This window comes from Lepidochelys olivacea, assembly GCF_965140295.1.
Source record: "Lepidochelys olivacea isolate rLepOli2 genome assembly, chromosome: 24".
Taxonomy (NCBI): domain Eukaryota; kingdom Metazoa; phylum Chordata; order Testudines; family Cheloniidae; genus Lepidochelys; species Lepidochelys olivacea.
In genome coordinates, this window is record NC_140434.1 from 14,836,563 (window position 1) to 14,852,043 (window position 15,481).

Consider the following 15,481-nt stretch of genomic DNA (forward strand, 5'->3'; position numbering starts at 1 on the left):
AGACAGCCTGCCTGAGCTTTGCTGCGCCGCCGGCCGGGAGCTACCTGTGGTAAGCGCCTCCCGGCCAGAGCCTGCACCTCACACCCCCTCCCGCACCCCAACCCCCTGCCCCAGGTCAGAGCCCCCTCCTGCACCCAAACTCCCTCCCAGACCCTGCACCCCCTCCTGCACCCCAATCCTCTGCTCCCTCCTGCACCAAACTCCCTCCCAGAGCCCACAGCCCTCACCCTCTCCTGCACCCTGACACTCTGCACCGGCCCGGAGCTCCCTCCTGCACCCAAACTCCCTCCCAGACCCTGCACCCCCTCCTGCACCCCAATCCTCTGCTCCCTCCTGCACCAAACTCCCTCCCAGAGCCCACACCCCTCACCCTCTCCTGCACCCTGACACTCTGCACCAGCCCGGAGCTCCCTCCTGCACCCAAACTCCCTCCCAGAGCCTGCACGCCCTCCTGAACCCCAATCCCTTCCCCTCCTGCACCCAAACTCCCTCCAAGACCCTGCACCCACTCCTGTACCCTGATCCCCTGCCCCAGCCTGGAGGCCTCTCCTGCACCAAACTCCCTCCCAGACCCTGCACCCCCTCCTGCACCAAACTCCCTCCCAGACCCTGCACCCCTCACCCTCTCCTGTCCCCCAATCCCCTGCCCCAGCCCCGAGCCCCCTCCTGCACCGAAAGTCTATCCTAGGCCCTGCATCCCCTCCATTAATATAATAGAAATGTGTGGCCCGTGATGACTTACCAAAATTCGTGGAGTGGCTCCCCTGTGAAAATTATTGCCCCGATCCCCTGTTCTACCGAACAGGCACATTAATTAAGCGTGTTCCTTGGAAATCATTTACTCTGGCAGCAAGTGAACGAACGTGGTTTTATGGCCTACTGCGGGCAAGGCATTTGGTCTTCTCCATCATTCCCTTGGAAGTTGGAGTTGGAACAGAAATACTGCGTCATAATTAAAGTCGTAAGGATCCAAGCCACTTATGAAGCACTTAGCGACTTCAAAGCCCGGTGCAACCTCCAGGAATCCAGGAACAGCTGCCTTGGGAGGATTTCAACCAACGGGCTGCACTGCGTTCTGGGAGATTCAGGCAGTTCTCCCATAAGCCGCAGCAGCTGAGTTCCCGTCCCCTGCTTTATAGCCTGTGAAAGTGAAAGGCCGTTTCTAACGCGGGGCAGGGGCAACCCGTTCCCATGGCGCTGGACAATTCTGGGGTGTCAGGTGACCACACAAGCCCGAATACAGCCTGAGATGGTGCCCTGGGCAACTGTAAGGGGCTAAAGGGATGGGGACAGACCAGTGTCAGAATAAAAAAGAATGAGTGTTTGCCTTCATATGGAGGTTGGCTTGGGGGTTAAGACACTGGCCTGGGCCTAACAAGATCTGGCTTCAACTCTTTCCCCTTTCACACAGTCCCTGTGTAAACTCAGGCAATTCATGTCATCACTCTGTGCCTCGGTTTACCCATCGGCGAAATGGGGATACTGATACTCACTTCCACACAGGAGCTGTGTGGGTGTTGTGGGGTGGGGGAAGGGTGCACAAGCCCCTCAGTGCCATGGTGTGTTGATGCTACACTTGCATCTGAGTAACAGGCCATGGATCTGTAGGCCAGAAGGGACCATTCTGCCCTGCATCCTCACCCAGGCTGCAGAACCTTTCCCACGGATCGCTGCCTCAGGCCCAGGTCTCGGGGTCGAGCCAGCACACCCTTAACTCTGCCCCCTTGCGTGTGTGCCTTAACTCTGCCCCTTCATAGATTTCAAGCCCATATCTGCTGGGTGAGCTAGATCTCTATGGAGCTCTCAGTGGATCTCTATGGAAAGACTCCAAGGGAGGGAGAATCTGCCCCGTCCCTGGGGCACATGTTCCAAGGATCAGTTCCCCTCACTGGGGAAATCTGCCCCTTGTTTCCAGTCTGGGGTTGTCTGTCAGCTGTCAGATCTTTGTCTGCCCTCTGCTCCCCAAAATCTCCTCCACCAGGTGCTGCCAATAGACCAGGAACTTCTCTGGGAGAAACCCACTGGATCGGACTCTTTCAGTGTCTGGCTCTCAGGCAGGGTTTCTAGCCCTTGGACCATTCCTGCTCTTTGCTGAACCCCAAATTCACTCATGCTCTTCTTGACGCTGTACCAGAGGGGACCCTGTAGCCTGGCTTCTACTCACTAGCCCCCTGCTTCTCCAGCCAGAGCATCACCTCGGAAGTGCATGGGCTGTTGGTTCCACCAGAACTCCTGGGTCCGTCCCAGAGTAGCGGTTTTCCAGGGCACCACCCCTCAGCTTATGAGTGTGACCCACATTCTTGGTAGCTTGGTGTTTCTGCACCCTAGAACGGATATTTCACCCGAGGGGTCTGTCTATCTTAGGTGCTTATTTGGTCCCTCTCCTCTTAGTATCTGAGCACCTTGCAATCTTTAATGTATTTATTCTCACAACACCCCTGGGCAGCAGGGCAGTGTGCCGATCCCCAGCTTACAGATGGGAAACCGAGGCACCAAGCTACTTGCCCACGGTCACATGTGGAGCGTCTGTGTCAGGGTAGGGAATTGATCTCCGCTCTCCGGAGCCCCCTGCTGGCCTTGGAAGTTATGAATAGTGTATTACCAGCAATTAAAAAAAACCACAACATTTGGGGGAACATTTCCTTGCGCAGGAAATTCCAGTATTTCGACTTTTCCTTCAGATTCAAGCCTGATTCCGAATCAACAGAAATTCCATTTCTCCGGCCAGCTCCACCCAAGAGCTAGATGCACTCAGCTGCCAGCCCCATCAGTGCTGCATCCGCTGTTGCCCCGGAAACCCGGGGCTCTGAGGATGGAAGAAGGCGTGGAGGCATGGGTATGTCTCTCATGTTTTATTGAGGTTCCCGGGGCAACTCACCCGCCCCGTACGGTTTGCTGGATCCAGTTGATGTATTTGCTGACCTTGGTGTAGACACCCGGTTTGTTACGTTGGGCGCACTCCTCCAACCCCCACGACACAATGCCTTGGAGGATCCCGCCGCATACCAGGGGACCCCCGGAGTCACCCTGTGGAGATAGAACTGTGTGTCACCAGCCGTGTACCCCTCCCCGACATGCCCATGTGGGGTGGGGGGGGGTCAATGGCTCAGTGGGGAGGAAGGAGGCCAAGCATGAGTTTGGAGAGGGGAGAGGCAAATATGCAAATCAACTGCAGAAATAATTTGCATAAAGCATCACGTGGAACGGAACTGGGCAGAACCCAGGCTGTCCCCGCCCCAGTGTCACTTGCAGTTGCAGAAGCCTCACCCGTAGTGCTGAAACCCTGCCCCTAATATTCCTGGCTGACCCCGCTTTGTAGCCCTCTGCTCGCATCTACATTCAGCCTCCTTCCTTGTTGTTCGGCCTCCTTGAAGGCCCAACAGTGGCAGGTTCGATCCCCGATGCCCCAGGCATGGGGAATTTTCTACAACACCCGTTCCCCACGTCCTGCCACAACATGGTGAGGGGCTGAGAAGGGGTTGGCGTAGACCCACTATACCCATTCTCTGCCAGCTGCCGTTCCTGATTCTCTTTCTGCCACTAGAGATCAAACTTAGAGCTCACTGGGAATGTTTGGACAAAACATTTTTCCATTGAAAAATGGTGATTCGTCAGCACTGAAATTTTTCACAGGAAAGGGTCGGTTTTGGCAAATTTTTCAGAAAAAAGTTCCGGAAATGATCCTAATGGCCCGTTTTGACAATTTCAGGTCAGACCCTTTCCGGTCTCCTGGTTCAAAATGACTTTTTGTTTCGACGTTTAAGCTCACCGGCGTATAGCTATATATAGATAGATAGTTAGCTATTTTAAATGGCCGATGTGGAACTGCAATGCAAAGAAATGATCACCAAACTGTTGCAAAATCAAATCGTTTGCCTGTTGGTTCGTGAACATTTTCGAGATGCCGACTTTTCACTCTGATTCAGGATGGGAAAAGTTTTCACGCATTTTTTCCTGTGCCAGGAAACCCATTTCCCAGGCATCTACCCAAGGTATCCACCACAACGCCCCAGACCTGGCAGGAATCGATGCCTCCTTGTCTGGCACCGGCACAGAGCATGTTGTCAGTGACCAGGCTGGAATAGGCTTGTCGACATTCCGACGCTGAGAGGATCCTGAGGTCAGCGCATTGCAGCAAAGCCGGGAATGACGCTGTTGGACATGGGAGACAAAGAACAATCAGCGACAAATGGCTCTGAATTCTCATTTCACATCCTGGCGACGAAAAGGGAAAACTAGCGCAGGCGGGGAATTGCTCAATAAACAGTTCTTGCACCGAAACGTGCTGGTTTGTTGAACAGGGGAGTTTTCAGCCACTCTTCCAACTCGAACCTCTTTTGGATGAACAGAGTTTCGAAATTGTCAAGAGTTTTTCAACATTTTCAAACTGGAGATTGTTGGGGGTGGGGGTGAGTGGAAACAACGTTTTATTTTGAAATTTTAGGGGGAAAAAAAAAAGAGGGGAAAGTCTGAAAGTGAAAGGAAACTTTCCGAAATGATCAAAACAAAAGGCTACGCTGGACCCCGAATTGAATTTTTTTTAATAACAAAAATATAATTTTTCCTCCTGGTTCAGGATGGGACATTTTCTCAATATCTGGAAAAAAATTATGGGACAGGAATTTTCCATTCCCCCCTCTGCCCTTCTCAGGTCCCTCCCCATCCCCGACGGAGACATGTGACCGACTCAATGTCCCCCTCTAGTGGTGGCTGAGCTGGATGCAGCTGCGGCTAAGGCAGCTGGCTCAGCGGCTCATGTGTTAAGATTCCAGAGGTCTCAGGTTCATTGCTGTGTCACATGGGTCAGCGTACGTTGTGGGGAGGTGGTGGTGCCCCATCCGGACACCTGGCAGATGACCCCCGGCTGGGCGGCGCTGCTGGCCAGTGCGATGGGGTGCACATTGTTATTCAGCTGCGCGGGGGTGGCGAGTTTGATGAGCATGATGTCGTTGTCCTTGGTGGCGGGGTCGTAGTTGGGGTGGGGAATGATCTTCGCAGCCACCCGGAGCTGCTCGGTCTCATCCACCTTCCGCAGGTTGTACTCGCCCAGCCGTATGTTGGTGGTGCTGAAAGCAAACGCAAACAGCGGCTCATCTGGGGAAACTGACAGCAAAACAGCTGAGAGATCAGGCTGCTGGACCCCGACCGAGATCAGGCCCCGTTGTGCCGGGCACATCACAGACCCCGACCGAGATCGGGCCCCGTTGTGCTGGGCACTGCCCAGACCCTGGCTGAGATCAGGGCCCCGTTGTGCCGGGCACATCACAGACCCCGACCGAGATCAGGGCCCCATCGTGCCAGGTGCTGCCCAGACCCCGACCGAGATCAGGGCCCTGTTGTGCCGGGCACATCACAGACCCCGACCGAGATCAGGGCCCCATTGTGCCAGGTGCTGCCCAGACCCCGACCGAGATCAGGGCCCCGTTGTGCCGGGTGCTGCCCAGACCCTGAGACATGCACACAGAGCAGGGCTCATCCCCTCCAGCAGGGGTCTGTGGGGACAACCCTCCCTCCCCCACCTACCCAGGCAGCCTGCAGTGGGCAGCCGTCAGCACCCAGTCCTTGTTGATGAGCACCCCTCCGCAGTACAGCCGGTTTAAATCGTAGATAGCGGCCTGCCAGGGCTGGGGTCTCTCACAGGGGTAGCCCCCAATGATCCGTGTGTCCGTCTGTGCTATCACTGCAAGGGAAGAGCAACACACGGCACTGCAAGGCTGGGGCCAGGGGGAGCAGGTTGTGTGTGTGTGTGTAGACAGTTGGAAATAAAAACCAAGGGCCTCATTCTAATCTCAATAATGAGCCAGCCCCATTGACTGCTGTGTGTTACTCCTGATTTACTCCAGGGCGAGTGAGAGGGGAATTGCCCCACACGATAAATGCAAGCAATGGAGGGTTGAAGAGAACAGCACAATCCCACACACAGAGAGAGCAGAGCTCATCTTCTCCAGCAGGGGGCGTCAGGGACACCCCCCCCCACAGCAGGGCTCATCTTCTCCAGCAGGGGGCGGCAGGGACACACACCCACACACACCCCCACAGCAGGGCTCATCTTCTCCAGCAGGGGGCGGCAGGGACACCCCCCCACCCCCACAGCAGGGCTCATGCCCTCCAGCAGGGGGCAGCAGGGACACACACCCCCACACACCCCCACAGCAGGGCTCATCTTCTCCAGCAGGGGGCAGTAGGGACACCCCCCACCCCCACAGCAGGGCTAATCTTCTCCAGCAGGGGGCGACAGGGACACACATCCACACCCCCCCCCCACAGCAGGGCTCATCTTCTCCAGCAGGGGGCAGTAGGGACACCCCCCACCCCCACAGCAGGGCTAATCTTCTCCAGCAGGGGGCGACAGGGACACACATCCACACCCCCCCCCACAGCAGGGCTCATCTTCTCCAGCAGGGGGCAGCAGGGACACCCCCCCATCCCCACAGCAGGGCTCATGCCCTCCAGCAGGGGGCAGCAGGGACACACACCCACCCACACACACACACACACACCCTCCTACCTGCCGGCACTAGCAGCAACACAATGTTCAGCAGCTCCATAGCCATCCTGCCAAAGGACTGTATTAAAGCCGTCTCTCTGTCAAGTCACTAAGTGGGGGATCAAATGAGCATCATTCAGGCGAGCAGGGATCCCTCCCTTCCACCCACAACTGCTTTATACCCGCTCCTCCCGCGCCACTGGCTATGCCCACAGCCCTGTCCATGCCCACAGCCCCAGCTATCTTCTGTGCCTCCCGCAAGCCAATCCCCGGCTGAGCCCCCAGTGCCACCTGGGTCCCTCCGCCAAAGCGTCACCCAGGAGAAGATGGTCATCACCACGTTCCTTTGCATTGCCTTCCCACCACATCCCCCCTCAACGTATGGCTGCAGCAAGTTGGGGATTTTCTTCCTGGTGGGAAATCTCAAAAATTTGTTGCCGCAAAAACCAAAATTTTGAAATTTCCCCTGGAGCTGAAATTCGGTGGTGGTGGGAAATCGCTTAGGAAACACTGAAATGTCTACCCCATCCTAGGCCCCAGCCCCCAGCCTCTCTGCCCACAGTCCACAATCTCAGTGTTCTGAAGAAACACCCCCCCCGACCCCCCATCTCTCCCACCTGCACCCCCAAAACAGCCCTCCCTTTTGCCTCTCCTCCAGACCAATTCTCTTCTCTCCATCCCCACCAAATCTGACTCTTAAAGTCAGTTCCTGTGGCCCCACAATTCTCCTAAATCAATAGCAGGCTGGAGGCTCCGCCCCTAGAACTGATCGCAGTGTGGACGCCCTTCCCTCATGTCAATTGCAGTGTGGACACCCTGCCTCCAGCCTCAACTGCAATGTGGCTGCCCCTCCCCCCGCGATCAATTTCAGGTATTCCTCTGTGGAGCCCACTAACATGTGTGGGGTGAAAACACCTTTGCCACCGGCATCCTGTGTGGCTCTGAAGATGCCCTCAGGTCACAATTAGATCCAAACCCAAGTGATCTTCTTATCAACAGCCACTCTCTGCAACCAGCCATTGGCCCCACACGTCTAGGTATGTGCCAGTCCGGCTCCTTCCACTCCACTCTGCCAACCTCTGCCAGGATTTCCTTGCTTGCCTTGACCTCTCTGAAGCCAGCGGCTGTCTCACGCCCTCCCTCCTTTCTGGGCTCTCATGGTACTGCCCCACATTTTTCTCTCCACCTGGCTGCCCAGCAGCTCCGGCTCCCTCCTCTTCCTCCCCTCTCTCTGCCCCCTGGTGGCGGCTCTCCCCTGCCCCCTCCCCGGCATTATTCCCACCTGTTCCAGGCGGGGGCGTTCGGATGGGCTATAAGCTTTCTCCATCTGCCGACTCTACTGGGTGCCAGACAGCAGGGGAGAATCCTGACCCGATTCCTAAGTGACCTCATTGCAATACCCCCCCCCGCCCCCGCTGTGCTAGTGACTCGCAGTCCCGGCCCCAGCTGAGATCAGGGCCCCGTTGTGCTGCATACCCTGGTTGTCCTGGTCTCCCTGACTCTGAGGTAGCCCAGCAGGTGAGCAGCCAGGAAACGAGGCATGAATCCAGCCAAACTTCATCACAATCAAGCCACTTCCATGGCAAGTTTCAATTTCAATGAATGGGCATTAGCTGACCAGCTCTTGTTAGTATTATGATCCCTGTTCTACACATGGGGGAAACTGAGGCTCAGACAGGACAACTGAGTGGCCCCCAGTATGGCTGAGAAAAAATTACAAACCAGGAGTCCTGATTACTAACCCAACTCCATACCTCTTTGGACCCCCATGGCACTTGGACCTCTCTTGGGGCATGTTTCAGAGCTTGATTCATTTCACCGCTACAGCAATGTTCCTAAGGCTTGCCATCAGCTTTTCCTCTACAGAGGGAATTCCCTTGCTGCCTGTATTTACTGTTGTTATATATTAGGTGTATTACAGTAACAACTCAGGATCCATGGCGTTAGGTGCTGTACAAACACAGAACCATGAACAAGTCCCTTCCCCAAAGGCCCTTTGCCTTTTTGTGGTCTGTTTCTGAAATAATTGCCCCTTCCTTATAGGCTGGGGCAGCACTTTGTTAAGATGTATAGAAATCAGGAGAACAGAAATCTCCCCTTTTTCACCCTTGTCCCCTTTTTCCTGTTAAACTCCTGGGCACCACGTGTCCTCAATGCTTGGATCTTTCAGCCGTTCCATTGTCAAGATAGATAGATAGATAGATACAGGGGTGTATGGTGATAGATAGATAGATAGATAGATAGATAGATAGATAGATAGAGGGGGTGTATTGAGATAGATAGATAGACAGATAGATAGAGTGGGGGTGTATGGAGATAGATAGATAGATAGATAGATAGATAGATAGATAGATAGATAGATAGATGGGCTCTATGGGGATAGATAGATCGATAGAGGGGGTGTGTTGAGATAGACAGATAGATAGAGTGGGGGTGTATGGAGATAGATAGATAGATAGATAGATAGATAGATAGATAGATGGGCTCTATGGGGATAGATAGATCGATAGAGGGGGTGTGTTGAGATAGACAGATAGATAGGTAGATAGATAGATAGATAGATAGATAGAGGGGGTGTATTGAGATAGATAGATACATTAGATAGATAGAGGGGCTTTATGGAGATAGATAGATCGATAGAGGGGGTGTGTTGAGATAGATAGTTAGATACAGGGGGTGTATGGAGATAGATAGATCATAGAATCATAGAATATCAGGGTTGGAAGGGACCTCAGGAGGTCATCTAGTCCAACCCCCTTCTCAAAGCAGGACCAAACCCTACTAAATCATCCCAGCCAGGACTTTGTCAAGCCTGACCTTAAAAACTTCTAGGGAAGGAGATTCCATCACCTCCCTAGGTAACGCATTCCAGTGTTTCACCACACTCTGAGTGAAAAAGTTTTTCCTAATATACAACCTAAACCTCCCCCACTGCAACTTGAGACCATTACTCCTTGTTCTGTCATCAGCTACCACTAAGAACAGTCTAGATCCATCCTCTTTGGAACCCCCTTTCAGGTAGCTGAAAGCAGCTATCAAATCCCCCCCTCATTCTTCTCTTCTGAATCCCCAGTTCCCTCAGCCTCTCCTCATAAGTCATGTGTTCCAGTCCCCTAATCATTTTTGTTGCCCTCCGCTGGACTCTTTCCAATATTTCCACATCCTTCTTGCAGTGTGGGGCCTAAAACTGGACACAGTACTCCAGATGAGGCCTCACCAATGTCGAATAGAGGGGAACGATCACGTCCCTCGATCTGCTGGCAACGCCCCTACCTATACATCCCAAAATGCCATTGGCCTTCTTGGCAACAAGGGCATACTGTTGACTCATATCCAACTTCTCGTCCACTGTAACCCCTAGGTCCTTTTCTGCAGAACTGCTGCCGAGCCATTCGGTCCCTAGTCTGTAGCGGTGCATGGGATTCTTCCGTCCTAAGTGCAGGACTCGGCACTTGTCCTTGTTGAACCTCTTCAGATTTCTTTTGGCCCAATCCTCTAATTTGTCTAGGTCCCTCTGTATCCTATCCCTGCCCTCCAGCGTATCTACCACTCCTCCTAGTTTAGTGTCATCTGCAAATTTGCTGAGGGTGCAATCCACACCATCCTCCAGATCATTTATGAAGATATTGAACAAAACCGGCCCCAGGACCGACCCTTGGGGCACTCCACTTGACACCGGCTGCCAACTAGACATGGAGCCATTGATCACTACCCATTGAGCCCGACAATCTAGCCAACTTTCTACCCACCTTATAGTGCATTCATCCAGCCCATACTTCTTTAACTTGCTGACAAGAATACTGTGGGAGACCGTGTCAAAAGCTTTGCTAAAGTCAAGGAACAACATGATAGATAGATGGGCTGTATGGGGATAGATAGATAGATAGATAGAGGGGCTGTGTCGGGATAGATAGATAGACAGATAGATAGAGGGGGTGTATGGAGATAGATAGATAGATAGATAGATAGATAGATAGATAGATAGATAGATAGATAGGCTGTGTGGGGACTGCTCGGTAGATAGATAGATAGAGGGGCTGTATGGGGATAGATAGATAGATAGATAGATAGATAGATAGATAGATAGATAGATAGATAGATAGATGGGCTGTATGGGGATAGATAGATAGATAGATAGATAGATAGATAGATAGATAGATAGATAGATAGATAGATAGATAGATGGGCTGTATGGGGATAGATAGATAGATAGACAGATAGATAGAGGGGGTGTATGGAGATAGATAGATAGATAGATAGATAGATGGGCTATATGGGGATAGATAGATAGATAGATAGATAGATAGATAGATAGATAGATAGATAGATGGGCTGTATGGGGATAGATAGATAGATAGACAGATAGATAGAGGGGGTGTATGGAGATAGATAGATAGATAGATAGATAGATAGATGGGCTGTATGGGGATAGATAGATAGATAGATAGATAGATAGATAGATGGGCTGTATGGGGATAGATAGATAGATAGATAGATAGATAGATAGATAGATAGATAGATAGATAGATAGATGGGCTGTATGGGGATAGATAGATAGATAGATAGATAGATAGACAGATAGATAGAGGGGCTGTATGGGGATAGATAGATAGATAGATAGATAGATAGATAGATAGATAGATAGATAGATGGGCTGTATGGGGATAGATAGATAGATAGACAGATAGATAGAGGGGGTGTATGGAGATAGATAGATAGATAGATAGATGGGCTGTATGGGGATAGATAGATAGATAGATAGATAGACAGATAGATAGAGGGGGTGTATGGAGATAGATAGATAGATAGATAGATGGGCTGTATGGGGATAGATAGATAGATAGATAGATAGATAGATGGGCTGTATGGGGATAGATAGATAGATAGACAGATAGATAGAGGGGGTGTATGGAGATAGATAGATAGATAGATAGATAGATAGAGGGGGTGTATGGAGATAGATAGATAGATAGATAGATAGATAGATAGATAGATAGATAGATAGACAGATAGATAGAGGGGCTGTATGGGGATAGATAGACAGATAGATAGAGGGGCTGTGTCGGGATAGATAGATAGACAGATAGATAGAGGGGCTGTATGGGGATAGATAGATAGATAGATAGGCTGTGTGGGGACTGCTCGGTAGATAGATAGATAGAGGGTGTGTATAGGGATAGTGTGACACTGTGTACCTCAGAGCAGCACCCTTTAGCCCCCATATTCATCACTGTCTGATAATTATGGTCTGTTTTGTACAATGCGTGCCTTGTGACGTATCCTTTTCAAATCTTGTTCAGTTGAACATTAATCTCCTGTTGGACTGGATGAGCTAGCATTGTAGGTGAGGTTAAGGGGTATTGCAAGATGTGCTACTGAAATATGTGGTGAAGTTGGGAGACACCCGCCTTTCAGTTACAACAAAGGAGTAGCCATCAATAGCCAGACAGCGTTAATGGCTCATCAATACCCAATCCACTATCCTTGAGACTTCTCAGAGAAGGCACATATGCCATAGCAGCGGATTATAACACGTCACAGCAAAACTCTTTCCAGCAAGCTGGGAGAAAGTATAAAAGAGAGACAGTGACATCATCATTGCCTCCCCCCGACCCCCAACTCAACACTCAGGAGAATGTCTGGAGGACAAAGGCTATGAACTGGGGAAATTTGGTCCTGGTCTGGAAGGCAGCCCCAGGCTGTGTATTGAACCATTGCCTGCTTTACTCCTGGGGGAATTCTGCGCCACTGCGCAATGCAGAATTTTTCAGAAATTAACAATGTGTGTGGAGAATTTCCTCCACCTCCCACAGAAATGGGCTGCAGTGCTGTTGGGCCCACTGGACCCCTCAGAGCCCAGCTCACAAATAGAAGACAAGGCCAGGAGGAGGGGGAGGGAACTAGAGGGTTCCCAACAGTTGCAGTTCCCAGCGCCCCCTGAAGGAAGGAGGAAACTCCATGTAATTGGGCAGGAAACTCCATGCAAGCCTGGGCCCCAGCATCAGGCTGTTTCTCTCTGGATCCCTGGGCTCTAGGAGGGTTGGGGTGTGAGTGTCTGGGCTGGGGGGGGGCATGGCTAGGGTTGTCAGGTGTCCAATTTTCAACAGAACACTTGGTCAAAAAGGGACCCTCCCCTGCCCTCTGAAAATGAGTGAGTAAGTGAGGGTGGAGGAAAGTGAGTGACAGAGGGAGGGGGGGATGGAGTGAGCAGGGCGGGGCCTCAGGGCAGGGGTGGGAGAGGGTGTTCGGTTTTGTTTGGTCAGAAAGTTGGCAACCGGCATGGCTGGGCTCTGGAGGGGAGGGGTTGTGAGTTTCTGGCTCCCCTGCTAGGCTCTCAAGGGGGACAGGGCAGAGAAACAGGAACTGGGCTGTCATAGTGGTTTCTTTAACTCTACTCCTGGGGAAATTTTTGTGTGTGCCTGTATTGTTACAGATATACTTGCTGACAATATTTTGAAATAAGTTACCAAAATAATTGAAACTGGCATGATTATATAGTGTTATTTTGACAAATAAAAAGTGCAGAATTTTAAAATATTTTGCGCAGAATTTCTACTGTTTCGGTGCAGAATTCCCCCAGGAGTACTGCTTGTACCATCTGCCATGGTGAGAAAAGCTGTTTGATTCATCTCGTGCATAGACTAAGCGTTTAGGCTTTAGAATGTGCATTTACATTTTTACTTCCTTAAGGTAACTATCTCTGATCTTTACGACTACCACTTAGAATCACTTACAATCAATCTCTCCGTAGTTAATAAACTTATTTAAACGTTTTATCCTTACCAGAGAGTTTGTCTAAAGTGCTTGAGAAATCTGGTAGGGTTACAAAAGCAGGAGCATGTCCACTTTCCTTTGACCAAGTGGTGAACTAAGTACTGAGCTTACACTGGCCCGGCTTCTGACCCATGCAAAATGGTACCGTCCTGGGATGCAAGGCTGGAGTGGGGGGAATTGGCTGGAGCCTCCCTATTGGTGGTTCATAAGTGGCTGGGAGACCATTCATGTAACTCAGTTGGGTGTGTCCCAGCCTGTGGATGGCTCTGTAAGTGCAGTGCCTGTCAGAGGTTCATAGCTTGATATCAATATCACCGTGAGAGGCAGCTCAGGCTGGTGGGCCCGAGGGCAGGTTGCATCCTGGGATCCCCATCACAGATAGATAGATAGGTAGATAGATAGATAGATAGATAGATAGATAAAATTACTCAAGATAGTTAAGTCCAAAGCTGACTGCAAAGAGTTATAAAGGGATCTCACAAAACTGGGTGACTGGGCAACAAAATGGCAAATAAAATCCATTTGATTAGTGAAAAGAAATGCACATTGGAAAACATAGTCCCAGCTCTACATACAAAGTAATGGGACCTAAAATAGCTGTTAATGATCTTAGAGTCATGGTGGATAGTTCCCGGAAAACATCCACTCAGTGTGCAGCGGCAGCCAAAAAAGTGAACAGAATGCTAGGATCCATTAGGAAAGGGAGAGATAATAAGACAAAAAATATCTTAATGCCATTGTATAAATCCATGGTACGCCCACACCTTGAATGCTGCCTGCTGCGCTGGTTGCCCCATTTGACAAAAAGAGAGATTGGAATTGTAAAAAGTACAGAGAAGGGCAACAAAAATGATGAGGGGTGTGGAACAGCTTCCGTATGAGGAGGGATGAAAAGGACTTGGATTGTTCAACTTGGAAATGAGACGACTAAGGGGGGATCTGGTCGAGGGCTATAAAATCGTAACTGGTGTTTAGAAAGTGAAGAAGGAAGTGTTATTTACCCCGTTACATAACACAAAGACCGGGGTCACCCAATGAAATTAACAGGCAGTGGGTTTACAACAAACTCAAGGAAGGACTTTTTCACCCAGTGCACTGTCGGTGCTGGAACTCACTGCCATCGGATTTGTGAGGGCCAAACCTACAACTGGGGTTAAAAAAGAATGTGACCAGTTCCTGGAGGACAGGCCCTTCACCTGGCTGGGACCTTGGTCACTGCATGACCTGTGGGCTCCTGGAGCCAAGGGGCTGCATTGTCAAGAGGGACCCAGCCCCAGCCCTCTGCCTCTCCCAAACCAATGGCTCCCCCCCACCCCCAGTCCTTCCCTCTGAGCAAAGCCCAGGCCCCTTTACCGTTGTTCTGAGCCCGTTCTATGTCTCAGGCTGCTCCCCGCGAGGGCCAAGCGCTCACCAGCCCCTCATCTGTTGCCTCAAGAGCAGGGATGGCCGTGTCCTAGCTGTATGTCCTGACGCGGGTGGGAGCTCTCTCGACCTCCTGTGGAGAATCCAGCAGGATGGGTCTGGCTGTATCCTGGAGAGCAGCTCCAGAGGACCTCTCTCTTGTGGTGAGACTGGCCCAGCAATGAGCGGCTGTAAACTCACTCCAAATGTTGCATGGAAGCCTGGCAGAACCAACCCTGGCCCCCTTTCCTGCCCCCCGTGAGGCTCTCCTACCTCTTCTCTGGGTTGTGCTGCTTTTAACTGCACTGCGCCCCATCACCACCTCCCCCCGGGGCAGCTGGGTGGCTTTATGGGTGAGGCGACGCCTTTGTTGCCATTCTTAATTGCCTCCTAATGATGAGTTGTCGGCTATTTCCCTCCTCTTTAATTAACCTTATGAGAGTATTGCTCCAGTTGGCTAGAGTCACAGATTGAGCAAGTGCTACGAACTGCTGGGAGAAAGAAAGAAAGAAAGAAAGAAAAGAAAGAAAAGAAAGAAAGAAAGAGGCCATGTCTACACTACGGAGGCTCATGCTGCTGTAGTGTAGACACTTCCCAGATCGATGGAAGGGTGTTTTCTGTTGATACAGGTAATCCACCTCCCCGACCGGGGGTAGCTAGGTTGAGGGAGGAATTCTTCCATTGGCCTTGCCCCATCTACACTGGGGGTTAAATTGGCTTAACTACTGATCAGGGGTGTGAATTTTTCTACATCCCTGAGTGATGTAGCTGGGTTGATCTAAATTTTAAATGTAGACCCGGGTGAAGAAAGAAAGAAAG

General features: G+C 51.2%; 1 protein-coding gene across 1 annotated transcript; it reads right to left on the reverse strand.

Annotated features, from left to right (window-relative positions):
* Nucleotides 1-2,837: 2,837 nt before the first annotated feature.
* LOC311512151 (trypsin-like) lies at nucleotides 2,838-14,919 on the reverse strand. Its single transcript, XM_084613210.1, has 6 exons — nucleotides 14,615-14,919; nucleotides 6,509-6,596; nucleotides 5,524-5,680; nucleotides 4,813-5,066; nucleotides 4,016-4,152; nucleotides 2,838-3,027 (listed from the first exon to the last, which is right to left on the reverse strand). Exons 2-6 carry the CDS (start codon nucleotides 6,552-6,554, stop codon nucleotides 2,875-2,877), a joined length of 747 nt encoding a protein of 248 aa, XP_084469336.1. The 5' UTR covers nucleotides 6,555-6,596; nucleotides 14,615-14,919; the 3' UTR covers nucleotides 2,838-2,874.
* Between the last annotated feature and the right edge of the window lie 562 nt (nucleotides 14,920-15,481).